Source organism: Trachymyrmex cornetzi, unplaced genomic scaffold (genome assembly GCF_001594075.2).
Source record: "Trachymyrmex cornetzi isolate Tcor2-1 unplaced genomic scaffold, Tcor1.1 scaffold61, whole genome shotgun sequence".
NCBI lineage: Eukaryota > Metazoa > Arthropoda > Insecta > Hymenoptera > Formicidae > Trachymyrmex > Trachymyrmex cornetzi.
In genome coordinates, this window is record NW_017299926.1 from 3,139,837 (window position 1) to 3,167,754 (window position 27,918).

The 27,918-nt window shown below is 34.6% G+C and overlaps 2 protein-coding genes across 2 annotated transcripts in view; both read left to right on the forward strand.

The window, feature by feature from the left end:
- Mctp (multiple C2 domain and transmembrane region protein) overlaps positions 1–4,883 on the forward strand; it is a 40,269-nt gene extending 35,386 nt beyond the window's left edge. The window contains exon 10 of the transcript XR_001940384.1: positions 4,867–4,883. The gene's annotated coding sequence lies outside the window, so the exon portion shown is untranslated. The remainder of the gene's footprint in view (positions 1–4,866) is intronic.
- Positions 4,070–27,369, forward strand: LOC108766696 (uncharacterized). Its single transcript, XM_018516135.1, has 10 exons — positions 4,070–4,389; positions 16,098–16,445; positions 16,794–17,186; positions 17,835–19,726; positions 20,105–20,366; positions 20,668–21,348; positions 21,775–22,239; positions 22,660–23,124; positions 23,793–24,413; positions 24,959–27,369. The coding sequence occupies exons 1-10, from the start codon at positions 4,387–4,389 to the stop codon at positions 26,402–26,404; spliced, it is 6,576 nt and encodes a 2,191-aa protein (XP_018371637.1). The 5' UTR covers positions 4,070–4,386; the 3' UTR covers positions 26,405–27,369.
- Positions 27,370–27,918: the final 549 nt, after the last annotated feature.

Here is a 27,918-nt window from a genome sequence, read left to right on the forward strand (position 1 = left end):
TGCTACGGAGAATTTATTTTACGCAAAGAGGACATAATACCTTTTACGACACACTCTACAAGATAATTTACAATATATTCAAGGATAATCCTGATTAGAACCGTTTACAAGATGTCGTATATTTCGTTTGTCAAGCAGACAAATGAGAGAAACTTTTTGCGAAATTGTTTTCTCAGAAACGCCAATCATTGTACAAATTACGGTAAAGTCTTCTTATAGTAACTCGTACATTTCATGGATTTGCCCTGTGGCATTTTATAAAGATTCTGATTACATCTCTGCCGACATTTCAAGAGATAGCTGGAATCTTCGTAAAATATCACGTTTCGTGAAAAGTCTATGACAAATATACGCATGGAAAATCTTGCATAGGCTGTGGCGCTAAGTTTTACAAATCGCAACAGTGTCAGTGAAAGGAAAGGCGAAGGTCTAAATAAGTGAGAATAAACTGTATAGAATGCCCATAATGATACTTTCATGAATTCATTTAGTAAAAGCAATATTTACGATCTTACGTATAATTTTGCGTACAACTAAAACTGTGCATATTGAAATTTATTATATGGATATTAAAGTCTTTAAGTCTAAAATTAAATTAAGATAAAGATGTTTATGTCACATATTTGTACCACTTTTACAGAGTAAAGAACAAGTTAGATAAATTCATGAAAGTAACACATATATTATATCGTCCATGGAAATCTAGTTCTATATATCGTACATTCTTATTTAAATGTTCATTAAATAGTCATCTATACTGTGAAATAACTCGACTATTATTTTCAAACTAATAATAGTTATAATATTCGAAGCTTTATCCGATTTCTTTTTCTCTTTCTCTCTTTTTGCCTGATTACTATCTTCCGACTATCAAGAAAAAAAGCTTAGCTTTATTATTAATTCTTTTTTGATTCTATGACGGATATAATAGAATCAATATACAAACACATACTTTACTTTCACGGCTTACATTATCGGCAGATATGAATACTTTCTACGGCAAGGAGAAATTATGTTTTTCCAATCACTATACAGACTTGTAGCTCGTGTTCCAAGGTTACTCACAACAACGATTATGCAAATTGATTAACATCCACTTTCGGGAACAATGACGCGATGCAAAGATTTCCAAGTGCTCTTATTTGCGACAATAGATTCAATAGGACGAGTCGCGAATTTCTCTCGCTTTCACCCTCGTTTTAACGGCTATTTGCTTACTTTACGCACCCATAGAACATTGGTCGAGTGCCAATCAATAAGAGGCTCCAAACGATTGAAGAGGAACGTCAAATGTCCTTGAATGCAGAATTAAACCGTGCAATTTAAGTGTTGCCTTAGAAAAGTGTTTGATTAAATTTAGACATCTATGAAGATTATAATTATGTAGTAGATTATTTTATGACGATGATAAAAAATATCGATATTCTTGAAATGGTCATTTTTACATTAAAAAAATATAATATTGTGGACCTAATAAATAATTACTATACAAAATTTACATACGCGTATGTATTGTATATGAAAGTTTTATTAAAATAGTATTAAATTTAAGAATATATATTTTAAATATTCACACTCTCTTATTATAATAAGCTGTAAACGTATCAAGATTGTCAGATTATTCTACATATATTGCAAAGAATAGGTTGTGCAGTGTAGTACATCTAATGGAGATCTATTTACCAGATCATTAATTTACTTGTAACTCGTATTTTTCATTTATACAGGACAGGCGTGAGCCATGAAACATGTCCGGCGTCTGTGAGGCCGTGTGAATGTTGAAGGCATGCAATCATCAGCACCCCGTATATCCGGGCATTCAATGCAGGGATTTGCCTCGTCCTTCCATAGATTCGTCTTATTCTAAGCCATCTTATTCTTACCTGTCCTCATCTCTCGTTATTAAGAAGAATACGTTTCTTCGGATAAAATTCTTCACAGAAATTGACGAAAATATATTTTTAACAGCTGAAATAAATCCCTGATTCGAAAATTTTATAAAACAAAAAATTCTACACTGTTTAGAATGTAACTATACTGAACTTAGAACTAAAATGTTAGCTTCTGTTGATTTTTCGATTTTAAATATTGTAGTCTAAAACTTAATTTGTTAAATTGTCAAATCTTGAAATTTTGTCATGTTACGAAATTAAAAAATTTTCAATTTTTATATTTTAAAACTCTAAGCATTTCTCACAAATCACTGCACTAATTTTAATAATCTTATGATTAGTTCTTTTTAATTTAATGTAATATAGCGTAAAAAACAATATGTTATAAGAATTTAATCAGCTATAAATAAGAAATATGAAAAATAATTTGTTTATAAAAATTTGCTGTAAACATGTATAATACAAAATATTATTAAATTTACTACGAGTAGTAACTATTTTCTATCAGTCAATTCAAGTTTAACTCGAGTATTCAAAGTCAGGAGACAAAATCTATGTTCGCGGAGAATTGCGAAAATTCCGCAGAGTTGGGGCGTATTTCTTCCGACAAAAATCGTCTTCCATTCAGAAGTACCATCGGATGCAACATCTTGAGAACAGCGTACAGGTCACGACAAGAACCAACGATATGTTTCAGACAGGGCTAATGGTCGATGCGTTTCCTAATCCCAGACGCCTCGTTCCTTCCTGCGGGCGAGAGGATCGTGGCCGGCGCATATTTCCGTAAGAGTCGACGAACTGAGTGACCCACGATTCCAATCAGAAATTGCATAAGAACGAGTAACACGCATACACCTCCGTTCGCCTCTCACTTCTTTCGGCTTGCCTTGTGAGCTCCGGCCGAAGCGGAGCAGCTCTCTCTATCATAAAGCCCATTCTAGGCGATCCATAGATCGCCACAGAAATTGAGACAAAATTCTATAACTTAATTGGAATGTAATTGTACATAATGTCAAATATATTTGTAGATAAGTATTATAAAAAAATAAATTGTACTTCCAAGGTCTAAGATAAGTTTGATGCACGTACTATACGTCGACTTTTCTTGTACAAACACTCACCGGAGAAGGCTAAGGCTTTGAGATTTTATGTCAATATCCGCCTATTCTTTACTCCCACAGAGGCTAAGTAATATATCCGAAGAAAGAAGCGTTTTTTAAAACTTTGTATCTGTGTGTTATATTTTACTTTATAAATTTCAAAAATATATTATAAAATTCTTATTTATTTAATTAATTTGTAAAATGATTATAATGAAGAATGTTAATCACATATACCAAAGAAAATACTTGCATTTTAACTATCTACATGAATATGAAATACAGATAGGATAATATCAAATCTATCACACCTATAGCATCTATTATTTTTTAATCGGTACGTTATAATCGATACGTTACAATGTGTGGACATTCAATGTTCCCGATGCATAAAACATCACAGTTCGAGTTTGGAACATGACGCGCAATTAAATCGCTGCAAAAAGAAATCAGAGCACTACATGTTAATATCATGGGATGCAATTGGAAAATAATTGATTCTAATCGTACGATGATTTTCATCTTTTTTATACATTCATACAAAAAGAAGATCTGTAAATAATACTCAATGCAGCTTTTGGAAATGTCTCTACATTACTACTATAAATTTCTACAAATATATCTTCACATTGTATAATTTGTTCATCTAGTTATATGCAAAATAACATTTGTCAATATTTTCAATATATAAAAAAAAATATAAAAAACTTTTCTTACAATATATTTTTATAGTATAACAGAGCGTTCATTAATATAACAGCATTTATTAGAATCTTGCTTCCCGACAAAGCTAAAAAAAAAAAGTAATTTTAATTATTTGACCTCGGTTTTTTCGGATTAATTCTAACATACAGCAAGAATAATAATTCTGAGCACGAGTCCTTGAGACTAAAACTCATCCCTCAAAGTAATATTCAGCGTGCACCAACACTATAGGACCAATCGAAGGAGAGGCTTTCTCCTGGATCATGTTGGTGGTACTTGGGTTTCTGGTCGCGAGTTCCCCGTCATTTTCTGGAGGGGATATCTATATAGCCTGTCCATTCTGGGACAGCCCGTTCAAACTGCTCGTGTTCCTAAGACCGCAAGTGTACCATCGTGTCGACGAAACAACGTATACGTGGACGATTTCGCTCCGAGCTTGCGGGACAAACGGAGACGGATCGAAGTGACGGGAGAATCGGGTTTCAATTACGATAAAAAATCAGGATACGGCAGGGGGGCACGTGTGCCGGTGATGCGATGTGAACGAGTGCAGAATACGCGATCAGTAAACAAAGCGGTAGCGTGAAGTTCGTAGGTGTCGAGAGAAAGGGAAAAAGGGAGAAAGAGGAACCGACAGTAGGTTGAGGGTGGTGCTGTGACCTAGTGCGGAAATACAGCCACCCTGCACAATGGTGAGTCCGTGGATTTCATAGGATTACGGTAGTGCGTTAAAAATCCTCCATTCTACACCTGCGTGAATTTTAGCATAAATAATTTATGACTCGAGTTGTTAGAAAATAATAGAAAATCCCCGAAAATATATATTAAATTGGTATAAAATTAAACGTTTCATTCTTAAGGAAATTATTAAGGAAGTTAAACATCGAGAAGGAATGTTACTTTCTACTGTTAATAAGGTTTAGAAAGTTATTTTAGGAAATACATCTTTCATTTTTATACGTGCATATAAAAGAATTTTATATGTTGGTAGATAATAATTTGGTAATTAACTTAACAAACAGAAAATTAAAAACAATCAGCTTTACAAGAAATTTCGAAAGTACAATGTCTGATAAATATGTTAATCATTTCTTTCATTTCGTATGATGTTAAAGAATAAAAGTTTATTATTAATATGTTTATCACATTCGCATACAATAGTGAGAGAGAGAGAGAGAGAGAGAAATCACTACATAATTTTATACGAAAAATTGGCACAAAGAAAATCCCATTTGTGTAAATCTGCATGGATAGTTTGCTAAATTTATAGACTTCCATTAACAGAACATGTGCATAATTAACAATAGAAAGTAACGTTAATGTTCGACCTCTTTAGAGAATAAAACGTGTAACTGTGAAAATACCTTACTCTGATTACTCTGATCTTATTCATTAGAGTAAATAATCTTTTCACATTTCGTGTACAGTGCGCATATGACTTAAAATGTTTACTCTGTGTCTTATTTAAACACTTAAATATTTACAAAAATGTAATACTAAAGCAATCTCTTTTTAAACCCGTGTGATTCCATCAATTTGTTAATAAATTAATTTATTTTTTAAAGAAAATGCTGAAACAGAAGTAATAAAACATGTTTTATTTCTAGATTTCTCAGAACTGTAATTGCGCTCTTGTAAAATAACGATGTATATTTCATGCGTAATATTTCAAATATATGCGGTCTCCCTTTCGATATATGAATACAATCCGAAATATGCAAAACATCTGCGACTGCATTCTTTTATCTCGAATAACGAGATAATTGTAAAATAGACCAGTGTGTCGATGCGTCTCCCGCATTACTACGCTTTCTAACTTACGCTCTGTACGCCGATGCTGTAAAATTTCACAGTACATAATTTATAGCTCCTAAGCTTAAGCCAGCTTAAGGAATACCACCGGATATTAAATATTAATTATTCGAAACCTATAAACGTCTCTTTATTGGCGTAGCTAATAAAATTTCAATAGATAATGTGTAGATAATGTCAATAATATTACTCTATCCTCTTCATTAAAATTTTATGCATGTGAAGACATAAGTACTAATATTCCATTCAATCGGCTATAATTGGGTCGTAGCGTATCAGGCGCATGTAATTTACTATTTTTTTTTTTGCGTTACGGTTACCCTGAATATAGTCTGTATTCAGGTCTTCATGCTTAAACGTAGATCTTATTAAAGATTTACGGTATACTACGAAATCAAATAAGTGGTCACGTACAATATGGCAGAAAAATATAAACTGCATCAAATTTTAATAAGCCTGTCGAAGTTGAATGGCGGGCGTCTATAATATGTTTGACGTGAACACGTTCAGGATCACCGAATCTATTACAAAAAGAAAAAAAAGATGGAAAGAGAAAGTAGCAGGAGTTCTTATGCGAAATGTCATTTTGTACATATCGATAACGATCGTCGACGCCTTTCTTCCGTCAAGCAAGTTCTGCGAGTATCGAAATCTTGTTTGAGATGGCATGGTTATATAGAGAGAGTTGTATAACTCAATTAACTATGTATAACCAGCGGGTGTTGCGCGTAAATGAAGAAAATTCGTGCGTAACTATTTCTTCTTCGTCGGAAAATAAGGTGAGAAGAATGGCGATAAGGAAAGATACAGAGAAAGAAAGACGGTCGGTGACCTCCTGAATTGCAACATAAGGAGCGAAGAGCTGTTCACACACTGACCCGCATTTCGTTCCCGCCGGCGAATAATTCCGAGACGTTTGTCTATTATTCGATTTTTCATGCTAGAGGTATCTCCTTTCTCCCGGCCCGGGCCATTTCGACAGGATATTCAAGTGAAATCTGAATATGAGTTCAATCTCCGATCGCGTGATTTAATGCTCGAGTTATATAGTTTGCGGCCTACTTGCACCACGTGCAGTGTGAAATTTGTTCAATCTATATACAGACGAACAAAAACGTTCCATCTGATTATCGGATTATACATTCTGTACACTTCCCTTCTATTTTAGGATTATTTAATTTATTTATAATCTGATATTTTTAGACTTAAAGGGTTTCAAAAATATATACGTATGAAAGATTTGGAAAAATATGTTCTAATCTAATAATAGAATTTGACAGAAATTACCTTTGTAAGAATTATAATATTATTCATATTACTTTTTTAATACGAGAATATTAATTACGTATTTAGAAAGAATTCTATTTTAAAATTTATACATTTTTAAAAATGTTTAAAAGAATATTTCGATAATTCTGTACTTTAAGTCTTTATACACAAAACGATAAAATCAATACTTTTTTCTTTTGTAAAAATAAAACGCATTAACTGAGATACTATATTTTAAAAACAGTATATAGCTTTATTACTTTTTAAACTCACTTTTGTAATAACTATATAACAAACGTAAAATTAACAATTTTAGTTTTGTATTGTAATTGGAATAGAGTTAAAGTACACAGCTTATATTTGTAAGTAACTAGGTCAAAATTTATCTTCCTAAATTGGGAAATTTCATGTTTTGCCTCTGATTCATTGTGCATGACGTTATTCAACGTACCAAGTACATTCGTATGCTTAATCCTTATAATTGATGATAACACGGATGCATACACGCGCTCATTAATTAATTAAATATTTACATGCGATTCTGAGAGAGAAGATTAGGAGAGAAAAGATTCTAATTCATTTTCGGATCGAGTGCTGTAGAATAAGTGAATCACGTAGAACAATTTTTAATTAAAATTTTTTTACCAAAATGTATGTAAAGTGCTATTACATATTATCTCATTAATATGATATTTTTAACGTGCTTCGCAAAAAACATTTCAACAAATTTAACTTTAGATCAAGTCTTTAGCGTAATGTTACCAGTTTCTACTAATGTAAGTTTAATTTTAATCTTGGTTCAACAAAATTCTTTATCTTTTTCTAAAAATTAGAAAAAATGAAGATTAAGTTGAACTGAGATTAAAGTTAAACTACAGTGAAAAAACGGGTCATGATTCTCTGAGAAATGTTGACAATATTAAGGTTTTATAAGCATTTAATGACGTGTAAAAGAAAGAAAAATGCTCTAATGTGGGACTCGTATTACTATAGTGTCCAAATTTAAGTTATAAATCTTGCAAAGCTACGGAAGTATTTTCGAAGTTTCAGGATGGGGTGTGACGTCAAAATAGTTCTTCTGAAAGGTCAGTGTAGGCGGAAATCTTTGCAGCAAAAGTCCGAACTAAGTGGCACGTAACCGAGTAAAGAAAAGAAATCCCCGCGCCTCCGGTTTCTTAATACTTCCATCGCGTGCCGCTCTCGTGAGCGAAATAAAACTAGAAAAAAATTTGCTATTTTCACTGCTCTTCATAATTACATTTTGACGCGACAAACTACAATGCGTCATGCTGTTGATTTAGCGAGCAAGTTTCGTGTTGTCACGAAGACAGAAAGAATATCTTTTGAGAAAAATGCAAAAGCTCGATTCTTATGCGATAAAAGTTTTAGCAAGTGCAAAAGATATTTAGATTCCTGGAATAAGAAAAACGCTGTCGCTTTATCTAAATTAAGCTAATTATCTCAGAGCAGAATTTTTAAAAAACGTATATCCTTTAAATAGTTATAATCTTGTCTTCTTTTAATAAGTAGTAAATAAGATGCTGCACAGGAAAGCTGACAAAACTCGTTTGAGAAAGTTAGAATTAGTTATGTCACGACACTTCCCTATGCTTACCACAACTATAGATCATAAAGCTTGCATACGTCGTGTGAACAATGCGTACAATCGCGCCTCATGTGCGACTAATTCCGTAATCGTCCTCCATGCTAATCGCATTGTCGTTCAGGTGTATCCCATTCAAGGATAATGACCTCGCGACGATGCGATGTCATTGTCTCAGCGGTCACACGATGTGTCTCAAGAACTGGCGACAAGGCTAATAAGACTAATTGACATTCAAATCAAAATTTTAAATCTTGTTTGAACGAAACGGAAGGATTTTCGAATAGAAGAAAAATACAGGATAATACTAATGTGTAGTTAAATGGATTATTCTTGTCTTTTAGAGAAAAACTAAACAGATTTCACATCGCACAACGTTGTTTTCTCGCCGAGCGTTACACGCGCGTAAGTTTCCCTCATTTCCGGCTGGGTGTTACTTGCTTCTTTTTATGGTCGGAAGTCGCACGAGTAAGCGATCTATCGCGATAGCCGGAGAACCATCGTCCGAATCGGTCTCGGTGCAGCACACACTCGAGTGGGAGCCAAAAGTTCGAAGGCGAAAGTAAAGGTGGAACACCGGCGAAGAAAGTCGGCGACAATAAGTGGCACGCCGATAAGGCGTCGGCCATTCGACCGAGATGTGAAACCTGTCGATGATGTGTCGGTGACAGGAGCTGATCAAGTAGAGATCGAGAGAGTCCCACTGGGAGATATTTTACTGGTTTGCGTTCACGTCAAACAAGCCATTCGAACGATAAAGTTATATCTGTTACCATAAGCAACAAATCTTTGAAACTGCAGAAATGTGCGATTGTTTGTTCAACCATAGAAAACGAATCTGCAAATACACGGATATCTACTGTATCATTTTTCCTAGTGAAAACAATCGCTCGTTTGCTTATTGTTGCCCTGCATGTTGCATGTGGATATTCATCAGATAAATAGGCTGCAGTTGTTATATGGAGAAAGAACAATAGCTCGTCGAAATTATAATGAGATTGGACGATACCAAGATATACGACAAATTTCTAGAGAAAGGTATATTTGTAATAAACATTATCTTTTTAAATAATTTATATACAAGGGTGTTTCTTAAATAACACCCATTAATCATATAGTGCTATTTCTAATAAAAAACTGAATCGAAAAGTCCTCTATCATTTTGCAATTTTTGCAATAGTCAACGAGATATTAATTTGTAAAGGTTGCGAATAAATGGATAAAATCGGTTCCTAAGACAATTTTAAGATACTGTTCAATGTTCTTTGTGAAACATTTTGAAAATGTTTCTTAAAGAACTCTTAAAGAGAGAGGTATCTTAAAAGTTGTCTTATATGTCGATTATAGACATTTTGCTTAGGGGGTAACTAAAAAAACATATTGCGAAAATTGCAAAATGGTAGAGGACTTTTCGATTTTAATTTTGTATTAGGAATAGGATTATATGATTAATGGGCGTTATTTAAGAAATACCCTGTATAATCTTTTTCCAAGACTAATTTACTTGAGACACAAGCATCGATTTATTTGTAAGAGCACTTCGATAAAATTTCAAAAAATGGAAACAGAAAATAAAAATATCGATCAGTAAGTCTATAATCAATTTTTTCTATATAAGAATTTAATTTGATCTTCAATAAGTACAATCATTCAACCGCGATAAATCTTTTCATTCGGCAAATAAATAATGTAAATGAAATTTTAATTATAAGACTTTTTATATAAAAATTAATTTATGACTAAAAAATGTATTTATCAAATTAAGCTACATTTTATTATAAATTATGCGTTCGCAATTAATTTATTACTTCAATTTTTTTTTACGTAGCAATTAAGTACACAGATGTAACATACTTATGTACAATCCATAATATTGTAACAAAATATGTTTTCCAATAAGCCATAACTGCAAGATATCGCGCAGTACACCGCGATACTTCTGTTACCTTCTTCTCGTGTAAAGCCTATTTACAAGAAACTCGATCGAAACTTATATTGTTCGCTAGTACTTTCCTCTTAGATGCGACAGACACCCTCTCGAAAAATCTGAGAAACGAAAGTTCGCAAGCAACTGTGAATAGAATAGTACAAACATACAAGTAGAGCGTGAAATTCTGAAGGCTGCGAATATGCCATTTTTTCAGACGGCACATTCGACAGGATTACGCATATTCGCGCACGCGTCGCCATATATCCTTCCTAAAACTTTCAGGGATTTTAGATGAAATAATACATTGAAACATTTGTATAAATGAAGAGACCATCAGTGTTTCTAGATTCTTTTTCTCTCTCAGACATCGTTGATTTATTTTTTGATTTAATACTTCAGTATACAGGGCTAAGATTCAGCAAAAAAATAAAAAAACATTATTTATCTTTCAATAAGATATTTATACGTATCTTTGTATGTTTATAAGTATATATATATATATACCTATACATCTTCTAAGTGTTGACATTACTGACAACTGTTGACAAGTGTTGACATTAAATGCTGATATCGAATGTTTAGAAGATACAATATTAGCAATTTTACATCAAACAATGATTTTGTATTATGTATTTCTAAGAATGTCTTTTATTGAACGTTTAAAAATTTAAAGAGTTGAAAAGTTAATGTAATTGTCTCATCATGTCTTTTTGTCTTACGGTGTCATTCAAACTTAAAAGCGTGACCATGTTGAACCAAGACCGCGCCTTTATCTGAGGACCCGGGCTAGCTTCCTCGCGCGTTGAGAGAAAGGTGCTCGACCTCCTTTTTAACACCGTTCTGATCCGGCATGTAGCGAACATGAACGACTGATAATTGCACACATTACCGACGGCATTGGCTACGCGATCTTACGAGCGAAGCTCAGCAAGAACGGGGAATATCGCATCATGCTTTACGTGCACCTCCATTAACCGAGAGAAAGTCATTTCTTTTGACGGCCACGGATAGCTTCAGTCACACCCACAGCCACTAGGTGCGCGTGGGAAGCTATCGACTAGGATTGAAAACGGAATTGCAACGACACACACACACACCGCTATCACAGGATAACATACTTTCAAATGTAATTGAAAATATGGAAAATTCTTGAACTAGCACTTTTTAAGATATACTTTTTCCGACGACTGCCTAGTTTACGTAGTTGACTAAATCAAATGCGATTATCGCGTTCCCTTCGGGAATTCAAACTATTCCTAATAGTATAGACTTCCAGAGGACGTTCTTAGGATGTCCGTAAACGCTTTGATTGTTCTGAGGACATCCCCAGGATGTATCTCCGATAAAATATGCTATTAGAGAAGGAGAAGGAAATATCAAATTACTAAAAGATATTCGTACGCTTTTCAATATAAAAAAATTTAGCTACGTACACACAGATCTGAAAAATTTTTAGATACTTTAATAAAACTCTTTTTTCCGAATAAAAGGAAATAAAATGAAGAATAAGTATTGAAATAAAACTTCAAAAATTTATAATGTTATTTACGATGTTGTGTTTATTTTACAGTTAGTCGATTGACTTCAACATGACCTTTTTCGATATATTATATTTAAAAAGTGTTTCTACATTACTCTCAGTTCTTCTTGAAAGTGAATTTTTCATTGCCGATGCTTTTGCCAAAACGACGAACGAATTCTCCGGAATTCTATTGCTATGTACACACGACATCATAAATACCTAGCCATCTGAATTTACAGGAGTATCGAGGCATGAAATTCAAAACGCACGTTCCTTTCCAAGTATTCGTGCATTGTGACTAATGGTTATTTGAAAAATGGTAAGGTAAATTTAAATTTGAGCTAAATTTAATTGGTAAAACATTAAAAATTGAATTAAATTTAAACTAAAAACTTATCTAATTTTAATCATTTTTATCTAAATTTAATCTATAAAATTTAATTCACATTTATAAGTAACATAAACTAAATATTATATATAATTTATAAATAACGTAGTATTATTTTTCTTACAAGAATAAAATGGCGATTAGATACATTCTGCAATTCTTTCTTATTTTCTCATATTAATTAATTAATTAATATATTTATCAAAATAATTAATTATTGGTCAATTTAATTTTGCCAGTAGTTTACAAAAATATATATCCTTATATGTTTTTTTTCCCATGTAATCCCGTAATAATTACGTTATTTATAAAATATTTATATATTATTAAATTTTACTTATAAATTATACGTTTAGTTCAGGACTAGTTTAAAAATTAAATTTTAAATTTTAAATTTACAGTACCATTTTTCAAATAATCATTAGTCATAATGCACAATTTAGAAAGGAACGCGCGTCTTGAATATGCCTCGATACTCCTGCAAATTCTGATGGCTGACAGGCATTTATGACGCCGTGCGTAAGTATATGCAAAGCAAACGTCTCATATGTTCGGGTTCGATTTCTTTTTTTCCATGAGGCCCTTCCGGTAGATCGCGCCGTTATTTTACACTCGATGAATTCGTTTCTAAAACGACCGGTCGGAATGCGCTCGGAAAAAATCGCGAAGAAAGCAGAAAAATCGCACGGCGTGTCCGACACGCGATATTCCGTAATGAAAATTACATAGATACGCTCGCGGCGCGTAATCAAAATCATGTCAGTAGCACGAAGACCTGACCAATTCGTATTCAAAAATCATTATGCAGTTCAGGAATTAACGAATTCTTAGCGTTCCTTACATTAGCATTCACTCCAACGATGATATCATCATCATACTGATGATATCATTGTGCAAACTTTAATTGCACCGATTATATCGAGAAGTATGTTAGCGATAATGTCGAGAAGTACGATAGCAATCTTCAACACGTTCCAAACCACTCGAAATATTTTTCTGGAATTATCGATGACTGCATATATTATGATTAAATGCGTAAAATCACAATTCATATAGTCATCACTACAAATAGATTTACTCAATTTTTATTACTACATATCCTTATTTCTCGCATAGTTACTTGTGCAATCCATCAATCATCATTTTTGTCTGGCAACTTACGATCTAGTAAGACTAGATAATCACAACCGAGTCATTTGTTAGAAATTGCTGTATGCTACTTGATGCGATTCACAGTTCGTTAGCTCTGGTCGCACTCCAAAAGTTTCCTCGATTAGCAGACGACATGCGATGATAATATCTACGGATTTTAACGACGGTAATCGTCGCATAATAATCATGATAATTAATCATCATGTGATTAATAGAACAATATAATAATTTTAATGGCATTTTTGTTTGTAGTCATTACCTAAAATTATTAATGGCAAACAATTTAACATTAATAATCGCTTTCTGATTCTATATGTCAGATCTAGACTATAACCGTGAAAATGTAATAAATTCAATTTTAAACAAATAACTAATAAGATCTGTTTTCTTTTAAATGTTTCTCTCTTAATTATATTTATTATTTACTTTATAGTTTATTAAAATAATTTATTAAAAAATTAATTATCATTTATTAATATCTTTAAAGTAATTTATTATTTTATTAGAACCATATACCGAGAAATCGTAAAAAATTAATTCATAAAAAAATAATTATCCTTTTTGTTTAATTTATGTGTGTGAATGGTTACGCTCCCGTCAATTTGCTTACGGATATAAAATAGATTAAGACAGTACGTATGCCTACACTTTCTGTGTCCACAACTAGAAGGTCGACTACATTCACTTGGAGTACCTTGTCACCCTACACTTCAAATACTTGCAAATTAATCGCGTTATTAAACCAATCTAAAACTCTATTTATAATTATAGTATTCCTAGGATCTTAATTAACACCGTATACATTCGACTGAAGCAAATTAACCTCTTTTGTCTTAATAGGCTTATAATAATTATTAACAAGATTTAAATTATTATTACCTAACTTTTTAAAAATAAGTAGCAACTTTTTTCGATATATTAGAATAAACAGATATATATTGTACGAATATATAAATAGATAAAAGCGGTAGCTAGTTTTAGTGAAAGTTGTCTTTACATGTGAAATGATTCATGCTCAGCGCACTATTATTGGAGCTATGATTTTGCTTTAAAATCTCTAAATGTTACGTATTTGTTTAAATAAAAATCAAGTAAAAACTAAATATCATGTAAAAATTACGATCGGATATTACGTGATCGCTGACATTTTATTCCTTCGTTTAACCACTCATGGTATAGAAATATCACAAAATAGAGTATTAATACATGAGTGTGCAATTCCGCGTGCGATAAATGAAGTGGAAACGAAACGGAAAACTGTATCGAAAGCAGATATCGGAACAACCAATGAGTTATTCCGATGCAATAATACGTGTCATTCGCATCTCTGGTCGTGATGAACGATCGATCGATGACACTTGCAATGTGCTCGGAACGAACCAATCGCAAACATCACAGAAATAGAAATATAGTATAAAATTTTCCCATTTTATAAAAAAATAAAAATTTAATTTAATTACGTGTAAATATATAGATATAAAATTTAATATTTTCATTTGAATATTATTTAAAAATATATATATATATATAAGGAAATACATTTTTATCGTCTAATTACATTTAAATATCAACTATGTACAATGCAGGAAACATATATAACATTTTTATTCAATTTATATAATTAATTAAACAAAGGAAATAAATGGAATTCAATAACTATCTATTCTTATTATTATCAATTAAAATTTATATAATTGCCTAATAATTAAAGGAAAAGCAATCTCTTTTTCATTAAATATTATTTAATTGAATAAGAAATTAAGAATAATAATAGAAATTCTCTCTGTATTTATATTATAAAATAAAGATCATTCAATAATGAACGATGTCACAATTACTATTCTATTGAATGTATTTGCAATATATTTCGATAATTTTATTCTTCTGTCAGATATCTCTTCTCTACTCGTAGAACAATATAACTTTCCCTCAATGAGGAAATAATTCATTTAAAGATTTTATAATATAGAAAGTTATTTATGAAACGTTTGACAAGAAATAATATCGGGATTCATATCGGAAGTAATTAATAGTATTGTGTACGTGCGTACGCTTGTTTATCGCAGCTTTGTCGCAGCTTTGACGCATTATGAAACCGCAGGTTCCATTAAAACTATCAAGTCGTGGCCAATTCATCGGTCCATGATCTCGATTACTTATTCTCAATACGATAGCAGTGAAATTGCGGTTGATTTCTTGTTACCTTTTGCACGAAGCGTTACGATGTTTTTTTTTACCCTCTAATGTACTTTATATCCTGTTTCTTAATACATGAAATAATTCGATTCTATTTCTGTATTATATAATAAAATATGTCTTTTATTAATCAATTTATTTATCATTCAATATGTAGATAATCATTTTGTATTTTAATTATTTAATTAACTTTCATACTTTTGACTGTTAAATTTGATTTAAACAATTGACTTTTTGCTGAATTTCAAATAGATTTTTATTTATAACTTTATATACGTCGTGTATAGTACGCAATTTATTCGGTAATACGAAACTGAAGTTTACACTACTTACAATATGCGCACACGGATATGCTTTATTTTAAAAATTACGCCAAAACGAATCAACATCGATGTTGACCCATATTCACTGTGCAAAGTCAATCGAAGCAATTTTACGCTGTCAATGTAGCGTATATGTGTGTATGTGTACGTATCGTCGCCAAAGTTAATTACTCCGTGATCAATTAATCGATATCGTCGGTTTTAGATTGTTCGGAGGTGCTTCACATCGACCGCGGTATTCATCGTCCTAACGTTGTTAGGTGGATTCGATGGATGCGCGGCTGAACGATGGTCACGACAAATATCTAACAGCGAATGGATTCCCCTGGCTAATCCAGGGACTGCATCCGCTCAATTGCAGCGAAACAACGCTGAAAGCGGACTTCTGTCTAGCAGCACGCATTTACCGAATCCAATCCAAACAATCTCGTTACCGCCCGCCCTTCAACAGCAATACCAGGAACAGCTGATTCAGCTGCAGAAAACGCAAGAGAGTATTCAAAAGCTCCTTCTGTTGCAACAACAACTCAAAGCTCAGCAACAACTTCTTCAAGTAAGATTAACTTCAGTGTAGAGAGAATGCAAGATACTTTTAAATTTATTTTTTTTATAAAAAATTTCATCAAATAAACATTGAAAAATTTGTTTTTTCTGTACAGCTTCCTTTATAAATTAATATATTCTTTTAAAAGATTGAAGTCATATTTATATTGAAAAAAATAAATTTAGTAAAAAGTTTTTATGCAAAAAACACATATTTAAATGTATCGTTTAAATATATATGATACAGATATTATAATATATTAAGTTTAACAAGGATTAAAAAATTATGTAATCAAAAAAGTTTGTAATTAAACTGGCCTCCTTTATTTCCCTCAACTGATCTTACATTTATTTACAGACTCAACCGTTTCCGTCCGGCGATTATAGTAACGCCGAAGATGAGAAACTACCGCCAAGTTCATTAGGTAATTTGCCATCGGCACCTGAATTAGAGTCGGAAGCTCTGGTACCCCCGCAACCAGCTTCGGAGGCACTTCCGCCAGTACATCCTCCCCAGAACTTCCAAAGACCGGGACTAGCCTATCAGAATCAAGAACTGTCAAACTTGCCCGTTCAGAGTCAAGTTACACTGCAGCACGGTCAAAATTACGAAAATGTAGAGAACGCGCAAGTAGGACCGCAAACTTATGTAACAAAACCGGGAAGTCACAGACCAGACGGAAAACGTTTGAAAGGGCAAGGATTACCGCAACCTTCTCTGATTGGAAGCGTGGGCGATGAGGAAGAGGAGGTTCGTACAATAAAATTCTCACGTAGCTTTCTTTCCGACAAATTAACAAACATTGAGCAATTCTTATCTCTACGATGGTATTGTTAGATTAAACAGAATCAGAGCATGTAAAGAATATTCAAGATTCATATATCAACCAAGCGAAACCGGAACTAACGCACAAGTAAAATCATAAATTGATCTGATTTCTTAAACACAAAAGCGGAACTTACGGTAATGACTGATGTAAGCAAATATTAAATTTTATAAAGAAATAAGTAACAAAGTTTGATTTTTATCTCAAAATTTTATCACTTATAATTTTATTTACTTATAATCTTTATTATAGATAATTTTAATAATTATTATCTGTAACAATAATACATATATGTAATAACAACATAATTCAATATACAATTAATATTTGATAATGCAACAAAAACAAAATTTAATTGCGTCAATATTTTTACCAACCATACTGTAAGATATATGTTAAACAAATATTTCGTAAGTATTTCAAGAAAAAGATATCATTAGAGAGATCTTTGATTTATTAAATTCAATAGTTTTATGTTAGAAATAGCATTCATTTTTATAAAAAATAAAAGCTCGATAAACCAGAATTGAAGATACATACATTTTAATAGCAGTAAATGTAACATCTTGTAGATTCAACTAGTATATGTCCCGGCGGAAACATTGGCGCAAAGAGGTCAATCAAAAAAGGGCCGCGGAAGGAAGCAATATCCTGTTCGCCAACAGCATTCTGAACGAGAGAACCAAGCAAATATCGATCAAACCTCTCTTTCGCCCGATCAAGAAGTCTTCGCGCGGCAAGTATTGCAGCAAATCCAGAAGGAACACCAAGAAACAGCGCAGTTCCTAAAGGAGGAACGCGCAAAAGAGTTCACTAGATTGAACGAGGAGCAGAAAGCGCTCGAACGGAAAACACGATTGCAACAAGAGGCCCTTCAAAGAGAGCAAGAATTATTACGACAAAAAGAGGCCGACAAGAAACGAAAGGAATTGGAAAGGTTGGAGGAAATGGCGAGGCAACGAGAATTGGATCGAATTCGTGATGCTAGAGAAAAACAGAGGCAGGAAGAGCTCGAACGACGACGGCTTTCTGAACTTCGCATCAAGGAGGAGAAACGCCGCGAAGAGGAAGCCAGACAACGCGAGGAGAAACAGAAGCTAGAGTTGGAACAGCAGAGAATTCTGGAAAGTCAACAGGAGGAGCAATTACGGGTCACCAGTCCAAGTTTCCAAAACACTCAGTCTCAAGCCTTAATTCGTGAACAGCCACGTCGCCAGCATCTTACGGATGGCACCAGGATCAAAAAGATTCGCGGTAGGCAACGTCCACGAGTCAATCAATATCAGGAACAGTCGAATCACCGCGAGACCACTACCACACCATCGCCTAATCAGCCACCCCTCTCCGTTTACATGGGCAGTTCCGCATCTAGATTAGATACCGTCAAGGTTACTGACGTCTTAAAGATTTTAAAAGATGCGAAAACCATTGCCGTTTTGGAGAACATTAGTTCTAATAGCCCGCAGGTATTCGTGGGCCCGTCAAACCTGGACCCTCCTTATGGTTATGCAAAGTTCGATCTTCCCTACTTGTCATCGATCGATCACAACAGGGTAGAACGTAAAGTCGACAAACTGCCTTTCTTCGTCGCTCCGCTAAGCTTCGAACCACCCCCAGGTTATTCTAAAATACCTTTCCCAGCGCCGCACATTGGTTCTGTCGTTATCAACAACTTATCGGAAACATCCTCGGAATCGAACACTCCGACGGACGAACAGAATCCCAACCCGACGCCGTTAATCCAACCGAACTCTTACAGTGACGTTGATCAAAGTGGAACCATCGCTACCACCGCATCCTATGATTCCTCGACCACTCAAAATTTTTCCCCGGAATCCAGCAGTCCTAAATACGAATCCGCTTATTCACCACCGTCTTCAAGTTCAAAGTTCAGATTCAGACAATATTACGACAATAAGCCGTCTCCTGTCAGCACGGCATACTATGACGAACAATCAACCGCGAAAACAAAGCCGAAGCATTATTATGAACAAGAATCTACCAAACTTACTACTCAGCCTCCAAAAGTCGATACGACACCCAGCTATAGACAGGAAGTAATCTATTCTAGTACACCAAATTTCCAGGACAGGTCAGTAAGTTCACACGATCCCTCCACAAAAGAGCAGGATCTGGCGGCCCAATTAGCGCTCATCAATCAAGAGCTGAGCCAACAGCAAAGAGAACCTCAGAAATACATCGCTGAGCAATATCATTCCCAGTCCAATCTAGGTGAATCGTACGATGCCAATGACGTCAGAGGGCCAGTAGGACCAACACAATACAATTTACCAGCCGAATTACCACCAATCTCTCCGCATTTGCCGGGTTTGGTAAATTCTTTGTTAGACAAGCAAGAGAGGAATCTTCCTATTGCTTCGACACCACCACCGACAACGACCACGACTACGACGCCAACAACGACTACTCGTATAAGTTCCACAACTTATAGGCCACGAGGAAGGTGAGTGTAATTTTATTTATAATATTTTATGTGTAACATAATTTTTTAATATAATTTTATTATATAAAATATCTTTTGTTTTAAATTTTTAGATTTTTGAAATAGATATTCATATTAGTCACAATTTAATATATAGTTCATGTTTAATAATATATATAATTCAAGTTTCTGTAATGTTCTTCAAGGTTTTCTTATTGATTTTTAAATACATACGTGTCGTAATTTATATCGTGTTAGAATAACATAATTTTTCCACATAAAACTCTTATACCATTTTATCGAAATTGATGATTTAAGTTTAAGTAGAGCGTAAACATTTTTCAATCGTGACTGTCAGCGGAACGTTAATATATTAGAATTATATCTGATCATGTATAGAGGCAGAATTGTACCTACAAGAGCTAGAACGACTCAGGCACCTGGTAATAGAACGGAAAGACCAACCCGAAGACCAACGTATAATCGATCCAAGTCTAGATTTACGACCACAACGGAAGATTACCACGATTCCTCTTATGAACCAACAAAGTCGAAAACGCCGGAGACCACGCAGAAATATAATGCAAACACAGAACACAGAAGACCAACATCTAGAACGCAAAAGTTCAGAAGTCGAGATAGAGCGAATTCCCAGTCCGCGGTACGATTAAATTTTTAATCTTATTTATTCTTTATAATATTTGAATATCAAGATTTTGAAAGAAAGAAAACGTGAAAATTCCATATTTCCAGATACACAGAAAAAATGTTTGTGGTATTTGTGATTATAATTATATGATAAATAATTATGATTCGGAATTATATTTTTATAATTATTATTATCTCTATATTATTCATAATAAAATGTAATTTTAACGTCAAAATGACAACAAATGACGTTAGCTCCCTATATGGATTGTACATTGTTGTTTGTGTAAATATTGTTCCTTAAACTTGTCCAGGCTCAAAATCACAACGTTCAAGCAGCTGACTTCGAGAACTATTCTCAAAGAGATTCGCAGAGTAATGTATCTCCCGACATGTACTCGCCGCCGAGCGGACCCGCTACTGGTTTCCAGCAGAAAGAAATTCCTTTGTCAGGGATGAATAATTATCCGGAGAATTATCCAACTGCTCCCATGCAGACCGAGAATTATTCGCCGTTGCGCGAAGTCCAGCACAGCACGCCTTTAGTGTCCGATGATTACTCCAGGAGTCAAAATTACCCGCAAAACAGCCCTCAAGAAACGCGTTATCAGCAACAAGACGCAGTGTACGAACAGAACGATAACTTCCAGTCGTCGGGACTCGAAACGGCTCCGGTGAACGGATTCAATTATCAAATTGCAAACGAAAATTCGGACCAAACGATTTCCCAGAGACCCAAAGAATATCCGCGTTACCAGGAAGAGACCAACTACAATCTGGCCACGACAGTGGACCCACAAATAACGCCTGGCGAGGAACATCGATATTCTCCGATTTATGAGACGCAAACTCAACCAGATTATAATGCCGGCAAGCTCGAGAGTGCAGCAATAGAAACTGATCCAAATGCATCACCGATTTTTGTTCCACTTCAACAAAGCAAACAGGAGGATTACGAATTACAGATTCCCTCAACAGAGACGTCGTTTATGGAAGTATGTATAATCAAAACAATATTATCTTAATGTTATACGAACGTTTAGTTGTATGTTCTTATGACATTTTTATGTGACGAAATTTCACCAGCAATACGATAAATTATAATTAATTATAATTTCTACATATAATTTTAATTAAAGATTTTATACTAAAGATTTAATATATAAAAATAATAAAATATTACAGTAATGTTCCGTAGAAAATAAAATTTTACTATACAAATTTAAACTTCGTTAACTGGAATATATAACTGATATATTATAAATAAATTTTTTTTAACATTTATATAAATACTACGTGCATTTATATAAACATTCATAAATACTCTCTATAAGATTTATACTTTATTTTCTTTATGTATGAGGTTTGATTTTTTAACGTGCAAAGTTAAAAAAATATCGTTATGATTATTTCTGTTCCAGATCACCACAACTAGCACAACCACTCCGGCTCCCGTAATAATACGTCAACGAGTTCGAGCTCGTCTAGGAGGCGGTCGCACTCATCACGACTCCGCGATTCAGACACGACCCCGCGGTTCTCAGGACGAGTACGTACGTTTCAGTGCTGTGAACAACGATTCCGGTCGTAGCACCGGTCATCGGCATCGCGATGGATCGAGGACGAGGACACGCGTGCGTCCACAAAGTCACGGGTCGCAGGTACAAACCGAGGGTAACGAGTACATAAAGATACACTCGACTCAGCAGCAGAAACTAATCGCCACAACTATACCGCCAACGACGACAACCACGACAGCTCGAACGGTGGAGGAGGATCTCGATTACGGATTCATAAGGCCACCGAACTTCCAACCGGTGCATCCAGTGCATCCGGTAGATACCAGATTCCAAGCACCCATTACATATAGACCCGCTTTGTCCGAGGTACGTTCCATAAAATAATAGAAAAAGAAAAAACAATTTTACACTGAAAAATAAATAAAACTTTGTACAACGATTTTTTCTGTACATAGTATTTCCAAGAACTTTCGTATTTTAAGAAGAAATTATATTAATTAAAAAATATTTGCATTGCTATAATAATATAACTTTTGACCGAACTAGAAGTTTTAAAAAAAAAACACGTATGTTTTTACTAGTCCATCAATCTTCGATATTTAAAATTTTTCAATTCTCTTAATATATTGTTCAAAAAGTCTTTTTCACAAGAAATTTAAAAATGAAATTTTCGTGTAATGCTCCTCCATCAATCATCCCTTCAACGTATTGTATAACGCAGAAAATGTTTAAAATCAATTTTCTAAAAAGCTTGAAAAATAAACACAAAAATAAAACGTGCCATAGATACAGCACTTCCTTTCCAATGACGAGACAGCGGTGGAGTCGAGCCCGTCACACGTTTTAAAAAATCGCCCAAAATACCAAACCTCAAATCGTCGTCCAACCACGAAAATATTCGCGACAACAACGAGCACTTCGACGGAAACTGTACCTGTTGCAACGACGATACCAGACGATGCTGTATACACTACAAAATCGAAAATAAGATCGGATGAGACAAAATCGACGAGACCACGAGGAAGAATTCGCCGGCCGGGGAAGAAACGTATTACGACAACCACGGAATCCGGCCTCGAGGCAAACAACGAATTACCGCTAGACGAAAACTACCCCCGAATAACGTCACAACAGCTGCCGGTGACAGCGAGCGGACAGCAGCCTCTCTACGAAGACAATTTCGACGTCTCGCAGCAATTCGTGCCAAATCAAAATAGACCGACACAATTTTACGAGGAAAACAGCGAAAACGTAAGTAAATTCTTTCGGGATCGCGTTGTGGAAGAATAAATACTAGATATAATAAAGATGTTACGAAAAGAAAGGAAGAAACTCTTTTCTCATTTGTAATTTAGAATATCGTTTCCTTACTTCAAATGTGACACTAGAAAAATAGTTTCCTAAAAAAGGAAAAAAATTATTTTTCAACTTGACAAAAAATTATTGACTAATAATATCGGCAAAAAGAATATATTCTTAACATAATATGATGAAATATCGTTTTCGTTTTACAACCCTTTTTAACTTATGATGATTTTAGACGACTTCTTCTAAAAATTATACTTCTTTTAGTAGTAATGATTAAAAATTATACTTTTTGATGATTTTTTTATGAAATTAATTTAGTAATAGTAATAATTCGAAAATTACGTTTTTTGAGTTGCATCACTTTTAAAATAAAGGAAAAATTATGAAAACGTGTTAAGCTATTGCTATATATATTTGGCTAAATTATTGTTACCAATATTTTTCTACGAGATATATCACTGTAAAAAGAAATGTTTAAAACTAAAACATCTTTAAGTGTTTAAAAAATGGAGTCAAGAATAAAACATTTTAATATCTTAAAATTAAACACTTCTTTTTTCAGTGATCTCGCTCCTTTAGCTTGCTTAAATGTAATGTGTATGTGTTTCTAGTATCCGTCTCAAGAATTTGTTCTAAACTTCGGTAATCTGCCGGAACAAGTATCGCAACGTGAAGAATACGATCAGACCCAGCTGGCTAGTATTTCACCGAAGAAATATAGCCACTCAAATCGCCCGGATGTGAACGCGCAGTCCACCGGTGACATTTACGGCGCCGAAAGTCAGTGGTCCACGAAGCTGTCGAAGACATCGTTCCAGCCGAGTTTCGCCTCGAATCGCGTGGCTGATGAATCGAAAAGAGGCCGAAGCAGAACCGATAACGATCAGGAGAATAAAAACGTGCCTGAGATTATTACGGCTGGACCAGAGGTGTCATCGGTAACGATGGTCGTTTCCTCGGACTATCAGAAACATCTAAACGATGCTGATAATATAGACACAATGATGGATGGTTTCGGATGGAAAACGAACGCGCAGGATCACACGGAGAAATTGAACGCTACGACGACAGTGACAAATTTAGCGACAACAGTACTTCAGGATCAACCTCAAAGCGATAAGGAAACGTTGCCAGAATCGATGCAAGATTGGAGTGATCAAAATGAAAACTTTACGAAACAGATGGATGACAACGCGAGAGTGATAATATCTGATTCTCCTACCGGTAGAAAGGTAAAATGTTCTAAAATATTTTAAAATAAAAGTATAGAACAATTTAATTATTTTTGCAAAATAAATAATTAACGTTGTCAAACAAATAACATGTAAACAATACTGAATTCGAATGTAGCATTAAAAGGACTAATTATAGTCTCGCACTAATTATATGGAAAATTGAAACCCGGTAAATTGAATTAATTTTCAACTTATAATATGGTGAACAAAAAATGTTATAAATACAAGGCTCAATAATGGATAGTTTTAGAGCTATGATGTATCAAGGTGTAAAACTTGTGCTCACAAAGCACTTTTAATATACCATAGTTCAAAACGTTATTGAGCCTTTTATCTATGACATCTCTTCTTCACCACACATTACAAACTACATTATATATTTGAAAACTAATTCATTTTATCAGGATCCAATATCCAAATAATTAGTACGGAGTTCTTTAAGTTATTTGAAGACTGAGAGCCTTTTTTGTGATATTCTATTCTGCAGCGATATTCTATTCTGCAGGAGACAATGTAGAATAAATAAAAAATTTATTTTTCAGACCCGGAAAAGAAAAGTTCGCGTGCGAATAAGACCTCTCGTGGACGATTTCGTCACCGCCGAATCTCAGCATTACAATTCTGCGGTGAACAGTCTGGTTCAAGATCAATACAAGTACAATCCGATTCACGACTCGCGGTTCACCACCGACCAGCCGATTGCGACGACCGTTACCACAAGTAGCACGACAACCGCAGAAACGACCAAGAAATCGCTTCTCCAGGATTTTTTGGAAGAGATGTTGAAGAATGATGAAGTCTCCATTCCGACTCGTATCACTTCGATTACTACCGAAATACCCGATTGGACGATATCGACACCAATGACGACACCATACGTTTTTTCTGATGATGGTCAAGTTACAACCTTGAAAGAGAATTACACACCGATCGATACGACGCTGATAGCGAATATTGATGAAGAACGCGTTACAACGGTAACTGAAAATTTAAACGAATCAAAAGACGAGTCCTACGAAGCGATAACTGAAGTGCAAAAAGAAGTTAAGCCAAAAAAATACAAGAATTCTCAGGAAGACAAAAGCGAAAATAATTTGGAAAACGTCGAAATATTTAATCAAAGGTATAACCTACCATCAAATTATCCCGATGGAATAGGAATCTCGAAGAAAAACGAGGATAGCACAACGAAACTGGCTGGCTTTCCAAAGGAAGATAAAAAATTGAGTGCCATCAGTAAAGAGAAGGAACATATAATGACGTTAAAGAGGCAAGAAAACATCGAAGATAACGAGGCCCACCCGAAGAATCATAAAACCGAGTGGAGCGAAGTAAGATACCCGTCGGATTTCGATAGGTCACAAACTACCATGAATTCATATACCACGACGCCTATCCCAGGCATTGTTACGCGAAACGAGGGCGAGAGCACTGTGAGAACACTCTCCGATTACGTGAAGGCTATCTTCGACAGTATGAAAAATGCCGAGGAGAATGAGGAGATCGCGAAAGTAATCGAAGCTAAAAGTGAGACAGATAATTATAACACGAATAGTACTGATTTGGCCCACGCGGCGAGTGTGAGAGAAAGTAAAGAGATCGATCGAAAAGCCGCCACGACTAACTCTCCGCAAGATATTTATGCGACGCAACGTGTTGAGGTTGAAGAGAATGGGATAAAACCTAAGGAAATACAAGAAACGACGACGAAGGAGAGCGCTATTAATTTCGAAACAACCACGTTGATTCCAGACACGACCACGAACACGGTGATACTGTCCGAGGAGACCTTAATAACAGAACCTTCCACGACGACCACGAAAACATCGAGTAGACAAATGGGTAACATATTTAGGACGAACTCTACGATGCTGGGCAAGGTCCTAAAAACCTCGACCACAACGAAAGTGTCTCACATGACAGAGATTTGTTATAGGGGTCGATGTGTAATGACGAGGCCCAAGATGGATGATGCTATGATGAGATGAGGGAAATTCGGTAATTCGGTTGTGGGATTATTCTTAGCACTTTTCTGTCCGATCGTTAAAAGATAAACTGTAAATGGCAAGCAGAAGTTTCGGGAATTGTTTATTGAGTATCTATTATTGTCGAAAAACACAGTAAAAGATATTGAATAATTTAGCAACATTTTCTATATCAATATGTTTGCAAATGATAATCTTTATGTCTTATATATTGATTTTAAATAGATCTGAAAGTTTCGAAGAACCAAGTAAAAAACTGAAAATGGAATAATTCAATTGAACTTTACCGGACAGAAAAGTGCTGTCGCACTTTTTGCATATTTTTTATTTATTGATAGAGATATATCGTATTAACAAATATATCGAATTTCCAAAAGTCGTCATGTTCATCAATGCCCAAAACTACAATTATGTCTTCATATTTTCTCAGATTGCTTTTCGTACATAGAAATACACAAAATCTTTTAATTACACATCAAATCATAAACAAAAAAAATCTCATTTTACGTTACGAAAGATAAATTAATAAATGAATTGACCTAAAATATCAGCTAAATTACGGCGCAATAGTAGAATAGTGAATTGATCACCAAGTTTTACACATAACGAATGATCAATATTCTCTCCAGGCCTTCATTTAGAGAAGATATTTTATTGCTGGGAGATATTTTATCAAGATGTCGCGACAAATTATATGTGTCGGAGGGTTAAAAGCAAAAATACCAACGTGATATCGGTAGTGAAAAGAGATGTCCCCTTCTGGGAAATTCTGCGTCGCCGGCGGCAAATCGATCGTCTGTCGCGACGCGTGCTTATAAAAAGGGCGCCGAGCGTGTGTGCCGGCGTCCTTCCAGCAGCGAGATCGAAGCGCGGAAGCTCGACTTGCGCGAGTAACGTGTAGAGAGCTAAGTCTATTTAATTTAACTACATACTTGTGTAGTATACGTGTAAGTTAAGCGTGTAAGTATTTTAATAAAAATACGAAAACGCAAGAAAACAAAAGTATTTTCTTGTTCCTTCCTCATTTTCCTAAGTAAAATCCGAGTGCAAGATATTTTAGCCCTTTTACTTACGAATCTTCATTCATTTGAAAAAAGAAAGATATAAATTTTTTATAAATTCCTTTAAGTATACAGATATATTGGAAATTTTTTTTATAAAATTTATAAGTGAATTAATTTAAAGATTTAGATATAGATTTTACGCTGCCCCCCGTTCTAGTAACTTTTTCTTATTCTTAAAACGAGTTTCATCTCGCGCCTCGGCTAAAACCTATCCTTATATCGCCATCGATCGGCAAAGTTCAACCTCCCTCGTATAGATGGTGCTACGTCACGGAGGGGGTAGTAGTATATTCCGGCACCGGAAATACGATGGGGGATGCTTGTAGGGATCTCACCCCTCGTCGTGATCGTGCAAGCGGACGGCTAGGTGGCACGATAGGCGGTGAGGGGTGAGGAGTGACGAGGCCATGAAGAGGGGTGGGTGCAACGAAACCGTGGGTATGAGGCATAGAG